At 36.4% G+C, this 23983-nt stretch overlaps 1 protein-coding gene across 17 annotated transcripts in view; it reads right to left on the bottom strand.

The window, feature by feature from the left end:
* Positions 1-23983, bottom strand: part of ERC2 (ELKS/RAB6-interacting/CAST family member 2) — a 404176-nt gene that overhangs the window by 179923 nt on the left and 200270 nt on the right. For all 17 annotated transcript variants that reach the window (XR_012057919.1, XR_003962561.4, XR_003962563.4 and 14 more), the window contains one exon: positions 17429-17589. Coding sequence is in view for 1 of the 17 variants with exons in the window: in XM_030283350.4 (XP_030139210.1) it covers positions 17429-17589 (161 nt within the window). In the remaining 16 variants the exon portion in view is untranslated. The remainder of the gene's footprint in view (positions 1-17428; positions 17590-23983) is intronic.

The following is a 23983-nucleotide window of genomic DNA, read 5'->3' as shown; positions in this document are numbered from 1 at the left end:
AACTAGGGCATTCAAAGAAATACAGAAATATGTAAGTCCACATGAAGAATAACTTTATGAGGGAGAGGCGAAAAGGAGAGAAACAAGCACCCAAATCCATTTGAACAATAGCCAAATTATCTGCAACAGTCAGATAACCCAGACACACAGAACATTACATTGTACAGAAATAAGATCATCATGATCTATTATGTAGCATTAGGGAAAGAGTCAGGCATAAATTTCATTACACTAAACACATGTGCAACCAGTTTTACAATTCTGCTTTTTGGTTGTTTTGCCTGGAACAATTTTTATTCCATCTTTTCAAAAAAAGTAGTTCACATAACCAGCCACATGATCCCAAATGATGACTACAAATAGCTTTGAGGTAATTGCTATATATTAGGGAGCATATGCAAACAAAAGGTCAAAGAGAAGATAAATTGTGAGAGAGTGCTTGGAGCAAACTCTAGCTTTCACTGGGCAATTTCAGAGGGAAGACAGAGGGAACAAAGTTGTTTACATCCTCTTGGGTTTTTCAGTGCTAGAAACCCCCTTAGCTAACTTTATCAGTTCCAGTTATCACTACAATTGAACAACCCCTAATGTACCTCTTGACCAGTGACCTCGTCTTTCTAGCTGTCAATCACAAATTTTTTTGCTTTTGGCTTTTCCACAACTACAGGAAAAGGAATCACTCTAAACCTGAATATTGGTTGATTTTTTTTTTTCCCCTCAGCCTTCTCTACCCTTTTTTCTATTTTCAGCTTCGGAAAGGGCATTTCCTCCCACCCCAACTGGCAACTCTGTTTTTCTTTCAACATTATACACACAACTTACAGTTCATGAACTTTTCCATGCTGTCAGGAAAAGACATCCTTGGATCACCTCTCCTTAGGCTGGCCCTAGCTGTGCATAAGAGGAGAAATTGCTACCCTAATAGCTCAGAATGACCACAATATCAGCTACTAATAGTGCTGCTCTTAATGGGCTACAACATGAATAAAAACATAAACCATACAAGACAGTCTATCTCCAACATACTAAAAGCATTTATCAAATATATTAATATCTTTTTCATCATTAAACCCCTTAAATATACTGTTTACCAAAATAATTCAAGACAAACCCTTTTTTATTGATTCATTCTATTACTCTTTTCCCCCTGCCCCAAGAACTCAGTCTTCATACTTCTGACTAACAACTTTGCTTTAAAGGCACAAAAAGATACAGAGCTATAGGAAATGCTTCTCTGAAGTTTCACTAATGAGGAAGCAGATCTTAAGGCTCTTGCTGCTATTGGGCTCATTTGTATTTTTTATGAGCTGATGTACTAGTGGGTAGAAAAGAGACAGACTCTCTCCTGGCAGATTAACCAGCCCCCTAAAGGTGCCTGCCATTAATTTCAGTTATTCATCTGCACATCTGTCTCTGCCCAACTGTGTCATGACTATTGCTTCTTGCAGCTCACTTCATTTAACCAGGAGCTTTTCCCCACTGAAATCTGTCAGCCTGATTTGTTGCATTACAAAATCTAAACTCTACTTATAAATTAGCTGAAGATCATATCACTCATTTCCACTAGTGGAAAAAAAAAAATCTAAAAAACATAATCTCTGATACCAGGAATTTTAAGGTAACAGTGAACAACCATGTTTATTCACCACACATTACTGACATGATGGCTCCTAACAACAGCTGGTACCTCTATTATTTTCCTAAGAAAACATGCTTTGATACCCCCAGACTGTCCCAGCTGTGACTGAGGGAGTCAGTCACACTGTCAAAATCTCTGAAGGTCATACAGCTAAAACCCTTCAGAGTACTGAAATTACCTAGACAATTCCCCTACTTTCCAATAGAGGAAAAACTAGCTTGTACCAGATTTGAGACAAACACTTTTTTCCTCACTGGAGTATGTTTCCTTTTGTTTTGCTAAAACTTTTTTCTCTTATACATCTTAAGTAATGTCTTCACCTTCCTCTTCTTGACTTTGACTCCAACAACTGCTTTTGACTGTTACTACCACCTGCCTACTAAGTGTAATACATTAATATTTCAGAAAGAATATACAGTACATTACTATGCAGTTCATTGAGCTCTTACCCCAATACTCCTTCCTTAACTTAGGGAACTACAGAGTTTTCCAGGCTTTCCAAAGCCTGGCAAGCAGGACCCTGGAGCCTGCTGTTCTTCACCTTGAGCTGCCATAAACTCTTGCCTGTACAACACAGGACTGATACTACACTCTGTATTACCAATGCCTGCCTTTTTTTTAGAGACCCCAACCTGACTGCTTTGTGGTTCAACTGATCCAGAAACAAGTGCTGCAGCAGCACTGGGATTAGAACACATGAAATAGTCTCTGCATGCATTTATGTTGTCTTCATGTAAATTCCACATAGAAGAATTTATGGTCTTTCTCATCTACAAAACATGGCCCAGCAACAATGGTCAGTGTCAAAAGAATTGCTTGGTACAGAAATCAGTTCATTCCTTCATGAGGCAAGATATCTGCTCTCAAAATCAATCTTTTACCTCATAGTCAATGAATCTGTTTTTATCAGTCTGAGGTTTAGCCACCCGAAGGAATATAAACGAAGATGATTTTCTTCCTCTCATAGTCTTACCAGATTTACCACAATATTGAATCTTTCAAATCAGGCTATTTTCCTTACACTTTCTTTAAAATAACTCCCTGCTTGCTTTATGATAACAGAATAACACAGAAAAAACCCACAACCATTGCTAGATTTTTGCCTGTGGATTACCATGTATCTAGCCTTTCAATATGTTTTTTCAATATATTTTTGTAATACCTAATAACTATTCAGTCAAATTTGATTATTTGCACAGACTTAGATTCAGCTATCCTAGGTAGAAGCAGGCACACTGCAAAGCTCTAACCATTAGCAGATTCCCACAAATCCTACCACACCACAGCTCTTCTGTGCCACAGCAAAAGGAGCCACTTTATTCTGAACAAGAGGTAAAACTGTCATTCTGCCCAGATGCACTGGATCACTCATAGGGCTGACTCACAGAGGATCAAAGAAAATAAGCCACCATAGGTACAACTTCTATTATCTCAAAATCAAGCTACTTTTAGAAAATGCAGGGTAGGTAAAAAGCTGTTTCTTATAAAAGTTGGCCTGCCTATCACCTGTGTCTGGAGTTTTTACATGCCTTTCCAGAGACTGGGGTAGACAACTTTTCTAATCAAATTTCAGTCAAGGATGCACACATACAGTCACACTATTTAAAACAAGCTAAAAATTTAGTAGGTCAGTGAACACTTCTACAAGCAAACTCTATTTACACTACTTATAGAAGGCAAACTCATAGAAAACTGCAGATCAGCTGAGAGAAATTTAGTTATTTGTCTTATTTTAGTGAATATTAATTTAATTTAGAAGGTATCAACAGATTCACTGTAACAGGATGTCAATATGAACATCCCTTCTGGAAAATATTTTTCTCCTCCTAGTGCCTCTACTTGATTCAATAGTCATTACTGTGAACTGTGTGATGTGTGCCAGTGCTCAAGAGATTATTATTGCTTCGTTTGCTTTGGTTTGTTGTGGCTTTTTAACCTGTTCAAACTCTAGAACTTCTGCCTGAGTCAAAACATATGACTAAAAGTATTGCTTTCCAGAGGCAGAACAAACATCTGGAATTTTTCTAGAAAAGCCCCCAGCTGGCACAGTTGTCACAGGGACCATCCTAATAACAGACGATGCAGAGAACATTCTGAAGGCAGCAAGGAAATGGTTTGGCTGCCGTCTGTTTTATTGATCACAGCTGCTACAAAATCCATCTGAAGATGTTACAAGATGCCCGAGCAATGGCAACCCAAGAGGTGTTTTGAGTCAGGATTGCACCAGAAGTAACTTCAGAACTGGGAGCTACTGGCAAAATCCTCAACTTGGGATACATCTCTGTGCTAAAGGGACATCACTCTCCTTTTACAGGGATGTTCTTTATATTACATTTCTAACAAATACATTAAAATCAAGAAAATAAAGTGGTAAGGTATCATAAATGAAAAATAAATGAAAAATGCTGTATAACTACCATTAATTACATGTATTTAGCTTGAAAAAAAATTAAATTGAATTCATACCATAGCCTGTTGTGGTTCGTGTCTATTTCATTAAGTTGTTGTTAAATGGTTCATTCTGTTATCCCCCCATGTTTTCCCCAAGTTAGTTTATCTCTAAGTTGTACCCTCCCTTAAAGCTGTTCCTCAAGCCATTCCCCTCCCTTTATTGTACTTCCTTCCCTGCCTATCAAGGTGACCCTGCCCCTTTTTCCTGAATGTTCCCAGCCACTCATCCCCTGGGTTCCTTAGATGCCCACATCAAGGGTTATGAGAGACATTATACACACTTTCCCAAAAAAATGCCAAAATGTTGCATGTTCTCCATCAGACTCCTGAGCAACTCAGAAGTAGCTCAAAAATATGCCTAAATTTTTATACCATCCTTCCCCAGAGGAATGATTACTGTGAAAAAAAAAAACCAAAAAAAAAAAAACCAAAAAAAAAACTTTAATTCTACTTACATTTTAAAAAACAGCCCTCCCCAAACAAAATCAACAACGACAAAAAAAACCATGTTCCCCAGGGCTGTACTTCTGTAGCAGGGGGAATCAGCATGCATTACTTCACAGCAATATGTTCTGCCTGCTTAGCTCTTTAGTATATAAAGTCACTTCATCAACCCAATTATTTCTTTTTATTCCTGTTTTTCCCCCAAAGTAACTCTAAACTACTTTAAAACACCTTCATTAGAGAAATGATTCAACAAGCACTGCTGCAAACCATGGAAATGTAAAAGCTGTTAGAAATGTATTAAATGCTGTCCATGCCACAAGGGTACTAGTGTAAAATGACCTTAAGTTTAAAGGCTCCCTATGAAGGCAGAACAGTATCTGCTCTGCTTCTCCTAATGAATAACAAATGGGCCTTCACAATTCATTTAGTTCAGTACAAGCTGCCATTACAACCCATTCTGTTTTTTTAACTTTGTGGTAATGTATCATTTTGCCTGACTCTATGTCATCTTCTTGAGGGTCACCAAAGGTATGTAACTCCACTCTCAATAGTGAAAAAAAGGAGGAAGGAAAGAGAGATATGACAAATTTTGACAAAGCACTGACCAGTCCATTCTGATATAAAGTATCACACACTGAGACTCATACTTCCTACACAAAAATGCTTCCTGAACTGTAAAAAAAGTCAGAATTTCACTGAAGTCTTCACTGTTTTTCAATTAATAACTAAAATAATATCTGGAAAATAATTCTTTGGCCTTCTATTTACTTTATTTTGATTTTTGTTGTGCCCTAAAATATGATCTGAATCTGAGCATTTACAAAGGAATTAAAAGGCCACGAATATTTATCTATATTTCACAGATATTTTGAAACACTCACTATGTTGCTATGGACAATTAGCCTTTTATCCAATTTTAGCTGCTAGTTTAACTCACTCACCCTAAGGTTTTAATTATCCCCTTACTCTGCATGCTCAGGCCTCAATTCATGCAGCTGGAAATCTGCCTCGGTGATGTTATAACCTTGTTAATGTAACAAAAGAGGAGTTTACTTAAAACTGTACTGACTGTGGACTTAAGCCAAATTTACTTGAAAGAGGAAAGAGACTGTCAAAAATCCTACAATAAACACAGAAATGCAGTTCTTTCATAACCTTCACCTTAATTCATATAGACAAGCAATTTACATGTAAGTGGATTCATATGGCCTGTGAGGGGCCTCCTCTCTGGAGCTGGACTATTCTCCATACCCTGCCCTCCTCCTGAACAAAAAAAGCTCCAACAGCTCACTTTACAAAAATGGCAGAGTATCTGCAATCTTTTTTAATCACAATAAAACATAATTAGGATAAACATTTATAAAGCTAGTCAGTATCAATAAAGACAGCATAATTTCACAAAGCCAACTTCACATAAGTTCATCTAGTCCTTCGTTAAATACATATTTAGGTCAATAAAGATTTTATTTCAAAAGTGGAAACTTGTAGTAATGAGGTAATAGTTACATTAACCTTAAGTGGAACTTGGTTGTCAGATACTGATATCCCCTATTAATTTAGTTGCTAAATTACAGGAGGAATTTCCTAAAGTCATCTGTAAATTAGATTCATTTTTAGACTAGATACTACCAAAAACCTACATTAGACTAAACAAAACATTACAATATTGAAGTGTTGAAGGGAGGTTATTCTGAGAGAAAAAAATATAAATTCTATTTCTTAATAGAATTGTGAAAATCCTGTAGGTAAATTTCCTTCCTGATTGGATCCTTGTAGTACTTTTATAAAGAGAGCAGTGGGTACCTGGATGGGATGTATAGACACAAAAACAGGAACACTGATTTCATTTCAGCAGTTTTCGGCCAGTTGTTGACAAAACAATCTAGGTGGGCACAGAGGGTAATGGGCACCCAAAACAAAACTGGAAAGCAGTCAAGTTTCTTTCATGCCTGCTGCAAGTTTAAACATTTTGCATTAGATGAAAAGTCTTTTCTTTTAAGCTCATGAATGTCAGAGCATTTTCCACTCTGCTAAGAGGGTATCAGGTTGCTGGATGTTAGATGATGATCTACCCTGCTTCTTGGGCTGCTACTATTTAGGTGTTAGGTAATAATCCCCGATTTTTGCTACTGAATTCACACTAGTCCCAGCACCAGCTCCTTTAAACCTCGCAGACAAACAATCGTGTAACTTTTGTTTACTGACCACATAGGAAACTTCTCAAGGTAGTCATGCAAGAGATGGAAGAAGTTGTCCTGCTCATAAAAAAATACTCACAAGTTAACAAAATGACAGTATTCTGTATTTTTGGATTTTTAGAGTGGGGGGAAATGCACCTTTTAGTTTAAAAGCTCTCCCTATCAACTGTGCTTAACCAGCCTCTGGGACACACTTTGCCATAACATGCAGACAGGCGAAAAACCTTCCTTTGGCATTTGCTACTCAGTACCTATCTGTGTTCCCTAACCATAATAAAGGCAAGGAGCTTGGAAACCAAAAGAACAAAGCAGCACATTTAATGACTGTCTCTGTTAGACCAATCTATGTTTCACCCTCCCACCTAGAAGATGAGAATCATGGAAGCTGGTTTTCAAATTATGCAAGAAGTTTTTTGGGAAGCAGAGATGAATAATCCATTATAACTAGAATGATTTTAGAAATATGGTCATCATCAGAGTCCTGTGTGGCCTAATTTTGGTCAGAGCTGAATGCAACAATGATAAACTACATGTTTGAGGTAGGAGTGGTTAGAAACTGGGAAGAGTTTAACCACAAAAAAGTATTTTACATTTCTAATCTAAGCCAATAAATCATCATTTCCCCTTCAGTATCTGCACATTTACAGAACTGAAACTAGATGGGTTTTGAGAAAATCATTACTAAATATGAAGGACAAAAATATATCAAACCTTTCACTTGCACCCCCCAATAAAACTTCTAGTACTAAAATGTAACACAATAAGCATAGTACTCCTACTTAAAATTATATAAGCTCCTCTACAAAAGTAACATTTCTATTTACCATCAACCATAAAATCTTTCACTATAGATATTTTCTGTAAGTTTCTACTGTCTCCCAGCTTTTGTTTCACCTTGAAAAGTTTGTCTATTCAGTTGAAGCCATTGACCCTAAGGAAGCAAGGCAAGGTGTCCTTTTAAGGTGATGTTTATGCTAAACAGAACACCTTGACTATAGGACTTAGCACAGACATACATAATGTACTTTCTTAAATAGGGGTTTCTTTGTTGAGATACCTTGATACACTGCACAACAGCAGGGACTTAGCCAGCTTTGTTCTCAATCACAGAAAATTGAGATGAGCTCATCCTGATTTCCACTGTCATCACATAGTTCATGATCTGTTGGTCTCTACTAAACAGCAACACAGCCTGTAAAGGAAAGGTGTTCTTCCTTGAAAAGTTAGTGCTTTAGCACATTTTTGTGTGCTGTGTCATATTTTATCAATTGTATTTGAAGAATTATCTTTTTGCTGCAATGTTTCTGTATTCACATTGTTCAGATAGCATTGACAGTCATGATGTCATGCATGCATTTATTATTATCTTGTTTATTACAGTTATGATGGATAGGAACCCATAATACCTGGCACTGTATTAATAAAGGGGATGGATCAGTCTTGTCAGGGTCACAAACAGTAATCTAGGCATGGTTCAGTGGGAGGGCACAAACACCACCACAACGAGTGTATCTCCTCCTCCAAAGAGCAAATTTTGTTACTCATTTCAAGATAGAGGTACAGACCTCTAGGAGGATAAATTCTTACAGGTGTCACTATATATGTTAAATAAAAGAGGAATTGTTACTGATGGCTTTGCAGGCAGAAGGGCTGCCCTGTGAGCTCACACCTGACAAAGCACAAGAGAAAGCACATTAGAGAACCATCAGTGAACCCTCTTGGACAAGAGAGCACAAAACCACACTTTGCACCTTAGTACACGAGAGAGCACAATTAGAGGGAACTAAGGAATGGAAATTTAGATTTTTTTTTTTTCCACAGCACAGAGAGAAGTATTTGTTTTGCTGGAGGCACGGGGAAGACTAAGGAAGAACAGGAAGAAGGTAGCAGTGGATTTACTTCACAGCACTTTAAGAGTAATGGGAAGGCAGAGAAAGCTAATCAAACTTTTCCTTCTGTTGATAGGAAAACTGTTCCTGTTTGATTGCTTCTGACTCTGTTCTTTCCTGACCTTAAAATACCTTTTCCTTCTAGCCGAAAACATGCATTTCTAAGCACATTTTGTATTTTGCATTTTTATACAATATTAAAGAATAATCCACCAGTTTAGTTTAAATGATCCAACCCTTCAAAATTTCTTTGCATCTCCATTTTCAAAGATCTGAGTTTAGATTAAGTTCAGCATCATCCCACTGGAGACACCTTCAGCTCATAATTCCTATCATTGAATTGCATGGCCTGTGTCTCAAGTATGCAAGATTTGCCACTTGAAAAAGGGGGAAAAAAACCTACTAAAACCCTGACCCATCATATTTTGAGGTTTAAAATGCAGAAACATCTGCTAGAATCATACTGAGCTGGCCGAGGTTAGGACTATGGGAGCCTGCAGTTGATCAGTGCTGCCCTAGGTGTCACGGAGGCCAATGGGAATTACACTAAGAGGGTTTCAGTAGACAAGGGCGTAATTCAGTCAGCTTTAAAATAACCCATGAAACAGAAGCTTAACTTTTTTTTTTTTTTTTTTTTTTTTTTTTTAACTTACAGCCTCCTACTCCTTCCTGACTTTTGAGCCATTCTCTCTTTTGAGTGTATTATCAGGGGTGGAGGCCTCTACATTCCCATGCTGGCTGAACTTCCAAACAAATGCCATCCTATCTAATAGTTTTTATCATAATTACTGGTTTACCTAAGAAAAATATTTTTAAGGTAAGTTTAAAACATAGTATACACAGCTCTGTCAAGATCACTAATTACAGGGTACCATCTTTTCTATTCCTTATATTTTCTAATATTGCAAATAAAGAAATTATGCAAAACAAACCAGACAAAAAGTGTTTAACACTCTTTAGGGAGCATGTTCACTTCTTTATCTAGAAGATTGCTAAACTTCTCAGAAATTTAAATTTGGATAAAAATAACAGGCTTCCATAGAAAATTTTAACCTCTAACATACTTAAACATAAAAAAACAGAAAAGCATTTTAATTTAAAAAATTGATTTAAAAGGAAAAAGAAAATAATAGGAGAAGTAAGGGTAATGATTTTCAACTGCCATTCTTTCTTCACATTTTCATGCACATTACAAAAGGCTTGAATACTCCGCATCTCTACATCCTTCAAGCAGTTTGAAACACCTGTAAACCTGAAACACTGTTAATCCTGCCTGTCTTCTAAGTGGGTAAATCACTAGAGAATGTCATGTAACTGTCATATCTCACTTAAAACCTGCACTTCAAACCAATCATTTTGTCACTTACATCATCTGGTAAATCCACTTATACACTATAGGGCAACAGAAGACACAAAAGGCCATTCAAAGTGTGGCCATTGGTTTTTCCCTACTCTATTAGTGGACTTAATATAACCATTTCTTTAAAACAATTAAACTTAAAAAGGGGTTAGAAATCATCACTTTTTGTGTTTCAGTGAAAGTGAGCAATGTGGGAGGAATGAGCTACAGACAAGAAAATAAATTTTAGGAACAGAGGTCAAGAACAACAATCAAAGAGTATAAAGAAGTCCATAAAGAGTCAGCTCTTGTCTATGAATTTGTCTAACACCTTTTGGAATCAGCTGATGTCTGTGGAAGAAAGTTCCAGAAGGTCACCAAGCAACCACTTTACAAACAGACCTTCTCCCCTTCAAATCGATCACTGATTAACTTCAGCAAGTTCCCGATACTCCTCATGCTGGGAGATCTGCCTAAACTCTACACTGAGTTTATGCCTTCCTTTCTGATTCTTCAAACTTCAAACATATCTTCCCCATGCCTTACCCTGCCCAGACTCAGAAGTCTTTTAAGTATCTCCCTCATAAAGCAGCTGCAGCATCCCCTTAATCTCTCTACCATTCAGGTCCTGGGGAAAGCAATAAACCAAAAGAAAAGTATTGTAAAATATTTTATTTTGGAAAATTAGAAAAGTATTGTAGAATTTCAACAGAAAATGTTTGCTGACTGGTATTTTTCTATTGAAGCAAGGTACCAGAATGGGTAAAGAACAATGGCAACAAAACTGGAAAGCAAAGTGCACTCCTAGGACAGAAATTGGGAATGACCACCAAATTCTCTTTCTGCCTGGCAGGTGCCTCAAATCACATGGATCAAAGGAACCTGAAAGATCACTAGTACAACTAGAGACAAAATCCTTATGAAATTAAGAAAACAAGCAGACTTGTTTTCTAGCTCAGAAAAGTATGTTTAATTATTATAACCATAATATGCATTGTCTGGAATATGCCTGAACTCCTGGTTTGCCTTCCGACAATGCCTCTGTGACATAAGCATTGCTACCTTTCCATAAAAGAGGAAGACATTGTCTCCCTGGAAACATTTAGAAAAGGTTGCTCCTGCCCTCTCCCACTGTCTAAAGGGGACAAGAAACAGTGGGAGAGGATCCAACTTCCTTTACTTGAATATTGATGTATAAAGTAGGCAAAACACAGCTTCTCATACCACAGTTTGCAGAAATCCTAAACTGATCCTAACCTGCAATAGCAGGTGACAACCTATTTTGAAAGTAAATTATGACCTTAAAAAGAAGAAAATTAAGAAATTTGTTTCCCATGCTGACAAAATTTCAAACATTATGAATCTTACAGAATAAAATCAAAGTATACTATCCTGTAATCTGAACATAGGAACATAAGTAGGACCTTGGTGACACTCAGATGTCTTTAAGAGAAGCACTCTGACAAGTTAACAGCTCACTCATTCTATTCTCACAGAGAGAAACATTTTATTGCTTAGAGCCTCTTCATTGTTTACAAAAGAAAAACATCTTTTCATTTTCCTCAAGAAAGCTTCTGTTCCAGAGAACAAAGCCTTCATTTGGCCTTCTCTAATCTTTATGGTGTTTGCAAGTTGGTGTCAAAAATGTTAGTCAAGGCATGCTGTGTTACAGGTCTGTGGGGCAAAAACAGTCACAAGAGACTTTCCACCCAAGTTAGAAGACCACATTACCATTCTAACTACTTCCTATGGAAGTCACAGTTGTATCAACATCCTGCTGGTTTGTTTGTATTTAACTTGGGATATGACTCTCTACACTCTCAGCATGAATCCTACAATTAAGTTGAAGCAGTCCACAGGTTACTAAAAAACAGTCTAGTGCTCTGCATTTGAAATGGAACAATTTTTGAGACAATCAACTTGCTATCTGAACATGTTTATAGTATACATTACCACAGCTGCAACAAGTCAAAATAATCTTTCTAATAAAATTATAAAAAATAGTAAATTTCTTCCTGAAAAGAATTTTTCTTTACAGTTATTTATGCTCTATTTATATACTTTACAGCTATTTATACACATTCTGTTATCTAACCTATTGAGTCAGACATGTTAAAGAATTCACATTAGAGAAATTATCATAGATATCCTTCTGCAAATACAAGCTGAAATACAGCTAGAAACGTAGAAAAAAATGTTACTCTTCTTTCAAAATAATACTTTATTAATAATATAAGAAATCTGACCCTTGTGTTTGCTTAAGCTTCAAAGAGACTCATTTAATGTCACATATCCACTACTGCTCATTCAGCCTAGAACTACTCCCAAGGTAGGTACTGGCTGGTTTTAGAGTATACCAGCATTTCCAAAGAGCACAATCTAAGCAACTTCACCCCCACCTTTTAGTGAGACACCTCAGGTTCCAGCACAGGGAAGAGAACTGATTACCTCCCTTCCTGCTTTTCTTTTGGAAAAGTTGGGTGCAGGGGAAAGCTCTGCCTGGCTGTAACACAGAAAGCAGGCAGGTCTGTAGGGAAGCTATCTTTTAAAGTGGTTTTAAGAAGCGAGTTCCACACATTTCAAAGAGCAGTTCCAGCCCTAAATCACTTCGCCAATTTCTCCTACCTTCCTATATTCCTTTCCTTGTCCTTCATGCTGTATGGAAAAACCAAAAAAATGGAAATCAGCTTCATGACTACATGCAAGTAGAGTCATTGCAATTTCACCAGGGATTTCCCTGTCAATGAGTGTCATGCCTGTGGCCTGTGCTTGCCCTGAACAGGTGAATTGCATACATAATTACTCTGAAACATTCCAGATGCACTGGATTTACTACTCACACCGAGATTTCAGAAGCCCTTTTCACTATTGCTGTACCCACAGCAATGAGGAAGAAACCACTCTCCGGTGGGTGTCAGAACCTCTTAGGGTTGAGCAATTAGGACATAAATAAAGGCAAACATGTTGAGTTCCCCCCCCAGGTGTCAGTTTCAGATGGTGATGGATGGAAATAGTAATCGGATAATGTAAGGCAGGGACATGAGCTGATTTGTCCAGGTGCTGGAAACACATCTAGATAGATTCTCTGGATATCCAACAGCTCTTGTCAGAGCTGAAACTCCTGCTGAACTGCTACACAGATGTGAAATCCCCAACTTCTACTCCAGTAAAATTTATAGATGGAAAAAAGGGGTATTTCTGCAGAAAACCAGATGAATGGTAAACTTTCTTATACTTCTGCCACTAGTACTTCATAAAGCATTTTGACTTCTGTACAAATTCTGACTTTTTAGTTTTACATTTTACACAGTCTTTCCCTTAGGCTATGACCCCTGACTTCCAGAATCCATTCAAAGACCTTCTTCCTCCCTGCAATATCCTGAAAAGTCCACTTGAATCCATTTGTGTACTTTTCCATGCCTGAAGCTCTTGCTCTGTAAGGCAGGAGGGCACCAGTCAGACCTGGTGACAGACAAGGGGACAAAGCACATCCTCCTCCCAACAGGACAAGCTTCCTCCTCACCCCATAGAGCTGCTCCCACTCAAACCATGGTCCTGCACCCAAGACTGGCATCTAGTGGCAAATCCAAGTGCCCTCCCCTTCTCTGCCCAGCAGCTGAACCACTGACCCAGCGGGCAAAGGGCTCTGTGTGTTCAGCACTTGTGCACAGAGTGGCAGCTGCTGGGACTGAATGCTTGGTGGAAAAAACATTTTATCCCCTTCTTCTCACAACTATTTCCTCCCTGACTATACACAGGTGCTTTTAAATGAATAAATCTACTGAAAAACAAAGATAAGAATTCCTTTTATTATTTTCAGTGGAAGAAGTGGTGACCATACTTAAAGGAAGGGATGTTTAATTTTATACTGTCACTGTAAGAAAGTTTACTGCAAAATCTAATTTAAAGTATATTCTTTGGACAGCACAGTAATGTTCTGTTTTTGTTACTGAATAAAATAACTAGTAGCTGGGTTTTTCTTAGCTCTTTAATGCTTCATTACTAATCATCCAATTTATTTCACATAAGGGAAAATATATTTTCTTCTGGAAATTTGTAGTGAATTTCAGGGCAAAGTCAGTTCCAGCAAAACTGATTTAGCAATACCCACAGATGATGGCATGAACTCTATTTAAGGCAAGGAAATTGCCTTTCAAACTCCTGGCAAGAATTCTGAAAGCTTCACAGCACTGAGTATACTGAGTTAACAGAGGAAATGCTCAGTAATTAACAACTAAAGCTCAAAAATTAAGACTTGTCAGATCTTCAGGTCAAAACATGAAATTCTATCTTTTGAGGGATTATTCACATAGCCACTCACTGTGTGCAGTGTTTGCCACACATAACAAGTCACTGAAAGATCATCAAATTAATGCAAAACCACAATGAAATATTTTCTAACCTTGTACTTAATAAATAGAGTAAACATCACAGAAAGTTAGCTTAAAGATTTTCAACCAAGAAAACACTAAATTTTGATACCAAAGTTAGGGGGCAGCTTGGGTTTTGGAGCTTTGCATTTTCTTTTTAAATTTAGAGGTTGCAGTTGAAGATAAAATGCATATAGTTTAAAACTTGTACTTACAAAAGGAGTGACAATCATTTTTATATCTTTTCCACCACATGCCATTAGACTTTCTTTTATAACTTTTGGCTCTCCAGGTCAAACATTATATCTTCCAAAGGGAAAATAATTTCAACCATTTCTAAAAAGATGATCTGTGCCATGGAGCAAAACCCACTTTCCATGAGGGCAGGCATTTATTTCACATACATATATATATATATATATATGGCAATTTTAATATTATATAAATACACATTTATCTATCTATACAGCTACCTAATTTTGTTACAAGCAGGTTTATGAGTTTTGGAAGGAACCACCACATAGGAAAGGAGATCTGTATGAAAGCACTGTGGTCATGAAAGTATGCTCCACAAATATGGTATTTCTGAAACATCTGACAAACTTCCACCACATCACAGCGCTGAAACTTCTCCTACCCTCAAGCTCTTCATGTTACAAAATGAATGAGCTTTTCTAGGCAAGCCTTGTGAAGTTCTCAGGAGGTTGTACTCCTACTTGTGGACTCTCAGAAAACAAAAACAATGTCTGGAAAAAGCAGTCTTAGGATATATTTCTAACTACCATATTTAAAGTTCAGGCCAATTGAAATATTTCTATGGATGATAAATACATTTTTTAAAAAACATTACCATGGTTTTTGTCACACTATGCAACAGAGATTTTTTTGAAGTATCACTTACAAAAAAATAAAAAGTGCATTGATTTTTGCTTTATGCTCAGACATAGAAAGAGCACAAAGCAACAAGATAATTAGACAAAATGATGGATTTGAACACATGCTGCATTTTACTGTTAACATGTATGCATAACTTCCATTAATGTCAGTATGAGTTATGTGTGCACTGCTAAAATAATATGACCATAGCAAAAATATTTCCTCCAGAACTAATATAGTAATATTTTTAAAGACATTCCAAAAAAAAAAAAAATTGTAAATTAGCATGCAACTGCAACTCCTTCTTCAAACTTATACTTTCATTAAAATAAGCCTTATTTTTTTCACAAATTGGCACCAAGTTAAGAAAGAGTTGATTTTATCAAACTACCTTTCATTTAATGGGTACTTATCTTCTTTCCAATTCAAAAAGACTGAACATATATGAACAAGACTAGGCAGCTATCCATTTTTATTCTAAACTTTCATAAATATACAAATTTATATGGGAACAAGAAATGACAATTGAAGAAATTTTCTAAAAATGACAACTGATCGTGGCCAGTAAATTAAAATGGATCTTGACAATGACAGCCAGATGGGCCTAGAATGCAGAGTTATGGTTGGAACTTGAAAATAATATAAGCATAGGAAATCATCATGAATGTTCTTAAACACACACTTCACGCCTATTTAACTAGAAACTCGTAGCCAAAAACTGCAATCACTCAATATTGAATGTTTTTAAACAATAAATAGAAATTAGAGTCAATGCTTCCAATTATTAAGTTACCTTAAAAAAACTAGGACCTTTGCTACTGAATCTTTCACTTCTAATACCGCTCAACCAGCCCTTCATTCACAGAACAGAACAGCTTTTGTCAAAATGAGTTCTACCTCACCAGTTTTTGCCAACCTCATTTTCCAGACTGTTCTGTGAGGTTTTGTGCACCAAATTTAAAAAGTCATATTAACAGAATTAGAAATTTTCCCTCTATTTTGTTCAGCAATTGTTAATTATGATTATTAAAAAAATCTTATTATTAGGACAAAAAAAAGGCACTTGAGGAAACAGACCAAAGCACTATATAGAAAATAGATGACTGGCACTGAGCATCTGAGTTATGATGGGACAATTAATATGTACATATAACTTAAAAATTTAAAAAAACTTTTAAAATGTATCTATTATAAAATATAATGTCCCAGAGCATTCTAATTCATACGTGATTCAATTTTTCTATAGGGATATAGAGCTCATTCAAGTCAAAACCAGAAATTCTTCAAATATCCCTGGAAACATTTGTGCTTCCATTACATTATTTCTGCACCTGTATTAACTGGCACACATTCTTAAAATTCACTTTTATAAAACCCTGCTAAGTATGTGACTCCATTTCCACTTTGCCTTATTTACAACAATATTATGAAAACCATTTTTTCTGTTTATTTCCCTTTCTTTAAAATGCAAGGATAACTTTAACAATTGACCTGAAATTATATAAAGCTTCTTCCCTCAAAAAAACTGTTTCAAAATTATAACTGTGATTTTTCTTTGTTGAATGTTAGCTACACAATTATCAGCCTAGCTAAGTCATAACAGGTTCACCCTTTTTGCCAATTTTAAAGATCATACCAGAGCTTTAATGCCTCATAATTATAGATATTTAATTTTATTTGCATGGAGGAAATTAGATTTAAAATATACATCCCTCTTCCTTTTTCATTCTGAACACATATACACAGTATGCAAAAATTCTTTGTTCGTTTGGGGGTGCTTTTAACCAATTCAAAGCAATAAGCTTTGCACCATCAATAGAAAGTTAATAACTCCCTTCCCTTGAATGTGACACTGGCAGAAATTCCAGCATTGACTTCCCACTGAGAGATGGGGCTTTAGATTTTCAGTTTTTCACAGAAGTTATATAGTACTGATATTTTTATTTGCATGCAAAAAAGGACAATTTACAAAAAATGTTGAGTTCATTCTTCTCAAATGGAGACTTTTGCACTTCTGTGCTTTTAAAGGAGTTTAAGTGTCTTAAAACTATTAGAAATCCCTAGATTCACACTTAAATATATGCAGTGTGAAATATATGCAGAGAAAAATGAAAAAATAACACCAAAAGAAACACATCAAAACTTTCTCCTATGGCAAAAGTAGTTATTTTCTTCTTTTTTTTTTTTTTCCTAGAAATTAGAGAAATCAAGGTACTTACTTCATTTCTAGAATTTCTTCAAGCTGTTTTCTTCGCTCTATTCTCAGGTTAGCCAGGTGTGCTTCTTTTTCAGCCAAAGATTGCTGTGTTGAGGCAAGACGGGCTTTGGTAGAATCTAATTCTTGTCTAGTCTTTTCCAGTGCATTCATCAGCTCTTCTACCTAAGAGAGAGGACATTTTCACCTCCATATTCTTTACAACCATAAAATATTAAATCCATATAAATACTGGGGGGGGGGGGGGGGAGGGAGCGTGAACACACTAAAGGAATTATTTTTTGTAAATAGCTGTTCAAATCTCTTCCTACCATAACTGTTTTAAAAACTAAGTGTTGTTTCAAAATCAAAAAACCCTCAAAGTTTCCATGAGTCCATTAGTAATAAACAATATTTATTACAAAATAGAACTAACACAGATCAACAGCAACCTATTTAACCTGGGCCACTGCCACATACAGATACAATTTATAAATATGTCCTGCACCATTTGTATTATTTAAATTCAGGGTGGTGGTAACTCATCATAGAAGTCATTTCAGAAAAATTAAATGCAGCATGTTTTAATATAAAAGTGTTAATGAAAACCCAACCTTTTTCATGAAGAATGCACACATTTGCAAAACAGGTTGCCCAGGGAAACTGTAAACTCTCCAGTCCTTGAGTATTTTAAGATTTTGATTGAATGAAGCCTGGAGAATCTGATCCAACTTTGAAGTTATTTCTGCTTTGAGTAGGGGTTCATAATGCATTGCCTCTAGTGGTCCCTTCTAATCAAATTATTCTACCATCTTAAAATTAAAATGTCTGTAACTATTCTAATAACAATCAAGTTATTTTCCTCCTGATAACTGTGAGAAGCTCTGAAGCATGAAGTGTAGGAAAGCTGTGATGATCCCATTCTTTCCTTAGCATAGAGAAATTTAAAGAACACAATAAAGAATGGAGACTATGCAATGACACCTGGCTGGCAGCAGAAGCTTTACTTGTGGGGTGAATAATTTTCTATGAATGGCCTCCAGTAACCAGTGTGACAGTGGGATTTCCCCCTCTTCAAACGATACAGTTTACATAAAGTGAAATAGGTTTTTAAGTGGCACATAATGATTTGAATAATGAATATCCTATTTTCTGTATGTTGTTTCTCACATCCTTTGACCAAATATAATTATTTTATAAGTGAGAAAGCACTTCAGGAAGAACTTCCCAATTAAATAAAATAAAATGGGAAAGCGGATATATTCCATTCATCCATGTTATTTAAAGTATTCAAAGGAGTTCAATTTTGCTGTGAATTGAAAAGTCTGACCAAATTCCACAGTGCTCATACCATCAGTGTGGCTACATCTCCCAAGTTTATACTTAACTGCTGTTCTCTAAAGCCTTCTAGCAGGTAATCACTGCTTAAAAGTCATTTCAGTTTCAATTTCAATATAGATGGGCTTCTATATAAAATGTTCAATAAATAATACAAATAAATAACAGAGTTGTTATGAATTACAATGACTCACAGCCTGTTTGCCAATGATACACTGATTACTTACTCCTTCCACACCATCTATACAAACACTCTAATAAGATCAATGAAATACTAGAAGGTGTCTGATACCCTGCAGTGCATAAGAAGCTGTATTTCATGAATGCAGATCAGCATTACCAACAGAATTAAAAATACTGTTGTGCTCTTTCTATGTCTGAGTGGTTCAACCTTCCACTCAGAAAGTAAAAGCAGTGTAATGGTGGTACCAATGAAACAGCAAGGCGTGCAACTCAGGAGTCTCTGCAGATGCAAGATTCCACTGAAGAAACCATGAAGAAAGATGATGACTTGAGATATCTTTGTAAAATGATTGTCTAGTGAATGTTCTTAGAAGCAGCAAAGGGAACGTATACTTGAGGGAAATAAATAAAAAAGCTGGATTTGCACTTAAATCCCATGAAAAAAAGAATTAAGAGGCCAGAAGGAAAGAATCAGATCATATTTCTTTAAAAACAGATTCAATGTCTAATATAACACCAAGTACTTCATCTACCACTTTACTGCAAGAACATAAACCCCATGATGCTTCCAGCAACGACAAGACTCAACTCCCAATACATATATTTCCAACTGTTTTATGGGTTATTGCTTTTCCTTGTCCCTTTTAAAAACTGCATCTAGTTTCTCCTGAGCATCTACTCTATCACTTAATTCCAGACAACATAGCTTAATAGAAACTGTAGTAAGGATCAGAAAAGTCATTAATTCATACAGCCATTCATTCTCCAGCTTTGAGACAGTATCTTTAGACACCAAGACACTCCCCACTTAGAGATTTGTGGGGCAAACGAGAATGTAAAATAGTAGAATACTTGAACTTCTGTACTTTTAGTATCATTTTGCTCCCTTTCCATGCTCTTAGTTTGGTATCCCACCTGATGATGGACTGAATCCTTACCCAAGTTTATATCACATAGATCACATAATTTACATTTCAAAACATTTAAGAGAATTTAAGGCTGGTAGAAAACAAAGCTGTGGATTTGTTAATGCCTATTAATAACATACTCTTACATTACCCGACAAAAGAGACCAAAGTTTAAAAGAGAAGGGAAAAAAACCTTTCAAAACTTAAATATGAAAACTTTTTCAAACCACAAATGGTTAACACGTGTTGACTTGAAAGTTTTATTTGCATTTACACTTTCAGCACAGTATTTGCCAGCTAGTTCTTCCTTCATTTTTCAAATATTACCCCAGTTCATGGCTGCACATTTTCCTAGTAACACCTACAGCCAAATTCAACTGGCAGGCATGTGCACAAGAAACTATTTTTTTTTTAATCCATTCCTATCAAACGTAAATGTGTGAGTGTTGAAGTTCAACACACAATCCTCTCATCATGCTAATTATATAGTGGTAGCAGATGCATTACAATGGAAAATTAATTTTAACCACTGAAGGCAGTATTATAGATGAAAATTTTGGTTTTGGGCAATCCCTGCACCAGCCCAGCAGCACCACCTGGCAGGGGCAGAGGTACTGGGGGCAGTTCCCACCTGGGAGCTGCTCTCTTCTCCCAGCCTTATCCCTCAGTGTACATGCTCCTAATCACAAACCCTGCATGTTTTGTATTCCCAGAAATGTTTTGAAAGAGCTTACAGCGAGAACCTCAGTGAATGCACTTAGCTCAGGAGTATTCTATGCCCTGAATATATTATTAACTCAGTTTCTTCCCTTGTGCAAGACAATGGCCTCATTTTATCCTTTGCATTTTGTAATAAAAGCCCTTTTTTTTCATACTTTCAGTAAGAGCTTAACTGACCTCGGCACTTTGAGGATTTTATTAAAATCTGCACTAGAATTAAGTTTACATTTCAGAATGGCAGAAACCCAGCAAACTAAACTACAGTAATTGTTTCTTAGTTTTGAGTCTATTTTCAGTGAACACTTTCTACTTGTTCTGCAGCTTCACATTTTTAAGTGCTATCAGCAGTGTTTCACACCAAGATAAGGAAAGAAAAAAATGAATGTGGCTGAAGAATACATCTGTGCTACCAGATTCTGCAAATTAAAGGAGGTTAGAGTTCAAATGAATGACAGTTTATTAAAAATGCCCTGGAGCATTCTTAATTCCAGATTGGATTCGGCTCAGTACAGCTCAGGCTAACATAATACTGTTCCAGTTTGTGGGAATGAAGAGGGGGAGGGACAATTGCATGTTTTCTCAGTTCAAGTATAATATATTTCTACAGGATGATGAAGAGCTGGCAACATCCCAGCACTCAAGGTTAGTATGGTTAGTACTACTACCTTTAAAGGATTGGCACTTCATTTTGGCAACAACATTGGCGATAAATACAGGAGTTTTGGATTTCCCTGACTTTTTCAAGTATCAGTAGCTATACAAAAATTTCATACCTTTTTTATTTTAAAACTTAATAATGTGTTAGCACACAGACCATTTATGAATTTTAGATAGTAAAAGGAAATAAAGAAATCCATCTATTTAGAGATCCTTTTACTTTAGTATAAAAATATTAACCATTACATTTTTTAAAAATTTTAACAAACAGTTATATTAATTCAATAAAGCTGGATGCATTTTGATAATAAGTCATTCAGTGTAAGAATCCATCCAGTTGTTCTGAAAGGAGGTTTTTTTTTTTTCCCATTTCCTAAGGAAATGCCTTTTTTTCTCTACACCAAGTTACACACTACATAAATTTCAGTTATCTCCAGCTCTGTGAAGATTAATTTAATAAAAATAATATTCGGGGGTTTTCCCCTTAGATTAAGCATGAGATTGTAAAAAAGGAAATACTATAATCCTCAAAATTTCTCTTTGTGGCTTTCCTACAAATAGTCTGTCACTGGACTAAAAGGCCATAGAAAACACATTCACAGAGATGAGGGAAAAGAGATAAAAGCTGGAATTTGGACACACCAAATATCCACCTACAGCTCTTTCCACTCTCAGCCTTTGCCACGAACACATTGCCCATGCCTTGCACAGCAAAGGTGAGTGCCAGGCATGCCAGGATGCTGTGCCAGCAGCTGCTGGCCATGCAGGGAACCACTTTATCTCATGGCCAGTTCAATTATACACCTACAGGAGGGCCAGCACCAGCCATGTGGACCTGCTGCTTTTAAAAATGACAGTGCTATCCTGCAGGATGGTTTGTAAATACATTGTTCCTTCCTGTTTCTAATGCAAATTTCTCCAGTGTGCATCTGCCTGAACAGTTTCATTACAAAGGTGTTTTTCACAAAAGCAAACAGACATAGCAAAGTGTCATCCTGAGCTTTGCAAGACATGGAAATAAACTCTTTGTCACCCTCCGCTCTACTTTCTTCCCATCCCATTTGTCATCCATAGACAAATTCTTCACCTCTGACTTCCATCACAGTTCTTAAAGCCAAGAAACAGGTCTAAGAAAACCAGTGCAGTTATGGAGGCTGATGCTTCTGAACCTTGCCAAACAAAGAAATTAGACACATGCTGTGTATCACAACTTTGGAAATTGTCAGAGAAGAGAAAAGTAACCATACTAGAATGCATAAAAGCTTTAAAATAAACATCATAAGTGCAGGATTTGACAGAATATTAAGCAGTATTTATAAATTCCAGGTTGGTTTTCCAACTCATAAAAGATATGTAGGGCCCAGTGACATCAGCCAGCAATGCAGTGGCAGTTCAACACAAAGCTCCAGAAGCACTGCAGCAGCAATCCCCAGGGCAGGGCCATGTCCTTAGGAACACAACAGCACAATTATCAAATGGGATGCCACGCTGCAGAATTTGACATCAAAAACCTCACTGAGATTACTTCATTACCAAAAGTAGGATTTAAAGTATTTTAATCCTCCTGCTAAGAGCTATGTTAAGAACACACAAGGTTTTGTTTCATTCAGATAAACAAGAGATACAGCATAGAAAGGGCACATGTTTCCCTTCCAGACCTGCAGGGAACACAGGCAGGGAGAGAAGGTTCTTTGCTTTCCTTAGTAAAGGAAAGCAAATCCTAATGCTGTGATCTTTATTAAGTTAATTTAATATTTTGAAAGAAAGATTTGGGAACTGTGTTCAAGTGGTTCACTTCACTGATACTGAAAGTTAGAACATTGAGTATTTTATTCTAAGCCTCAGCAAGTCAATAAAATATAGGACCACAACATCATTCTTTGATTCAATATTTGCAATTTTGTTTTCCAATTAATATAGTGATTTAACCTATAACTGAAAAACATAATTAAATAATTTTGGGAAATTCTGGCCATAATCACATAAATAGATTAACTATCAGTTTAAAAAGCCAAACCAAACCAACAACTAAAAGCAATACTATTTTTTATTAAATCAAACAAAATAATTATCTAAATAAAGGTAACCTCTGTGCTCAAGGATCATATTCCTTGATAGATGGAAACAAAATTTATTCTCAAGTACTAACAGAAATGATGCTTCCCCTGCAGTCCCAGGAATACTGTCATCTATGTAAACACTTCATCTTGTGAAGCACAACTGGCCCTCAGTTACAGTATTCTCACTTAGCTTCAGCTAAAATACACTGTATGACAACCCACTGCCAAAATGTGAATGTGACCTTCAGGAAAACTGAAAAGGATGGGCAAGAGAACAGAGTATTACTCTCATATGCAGCTGGAATGTTTTGTCCCAAACAGACCTTCATCAACAGAAAAACACATATATATGATGAATAACACCACATTCTGATATTTCAAGGCTATATGCAAGAATCAGTCAAAAAATGTTCTTTTTCCAAGGCAAATTTCATGCTGACAACGCATACTTGGCCCCATTCAACTCATTCACTTAGACATGCACCGTGATGGAAACAGGACCAAGCACCTGAGAAACTGTCCAGGTCCATTTTTAAAGAGAAGAAAAAAGAAAAATTATTTTTGCTTTTACTTTGAAAATTGGTTATTTCACTGACATGTCTTGTTAATTTTCTCCCCTTTTCCATTGAGCTTCATCTGAGCAAGTCTATGATCTTTTTAATAACAGCTGGTAGCCTTAGCTCTGCTCTTACACTTGTTTGATACTGTCCAAAC

This window comes from Taeniopygia guttata, chromosome 12 (assembly GCF_048771995.1).
Source record: "Taeniopygia guttata chromosome 12, bTaeGut7.mat, whole genome shotgun sequence".
NCBI lineage: Eukaryota > Metazoa > Chordata > Aves > Passeriformes > Estrildidae > Taeniopygia > Taeniopygia guttata.
This window is presented reverse-complemented; position numbering and strand designations above follow the sequence as displayed.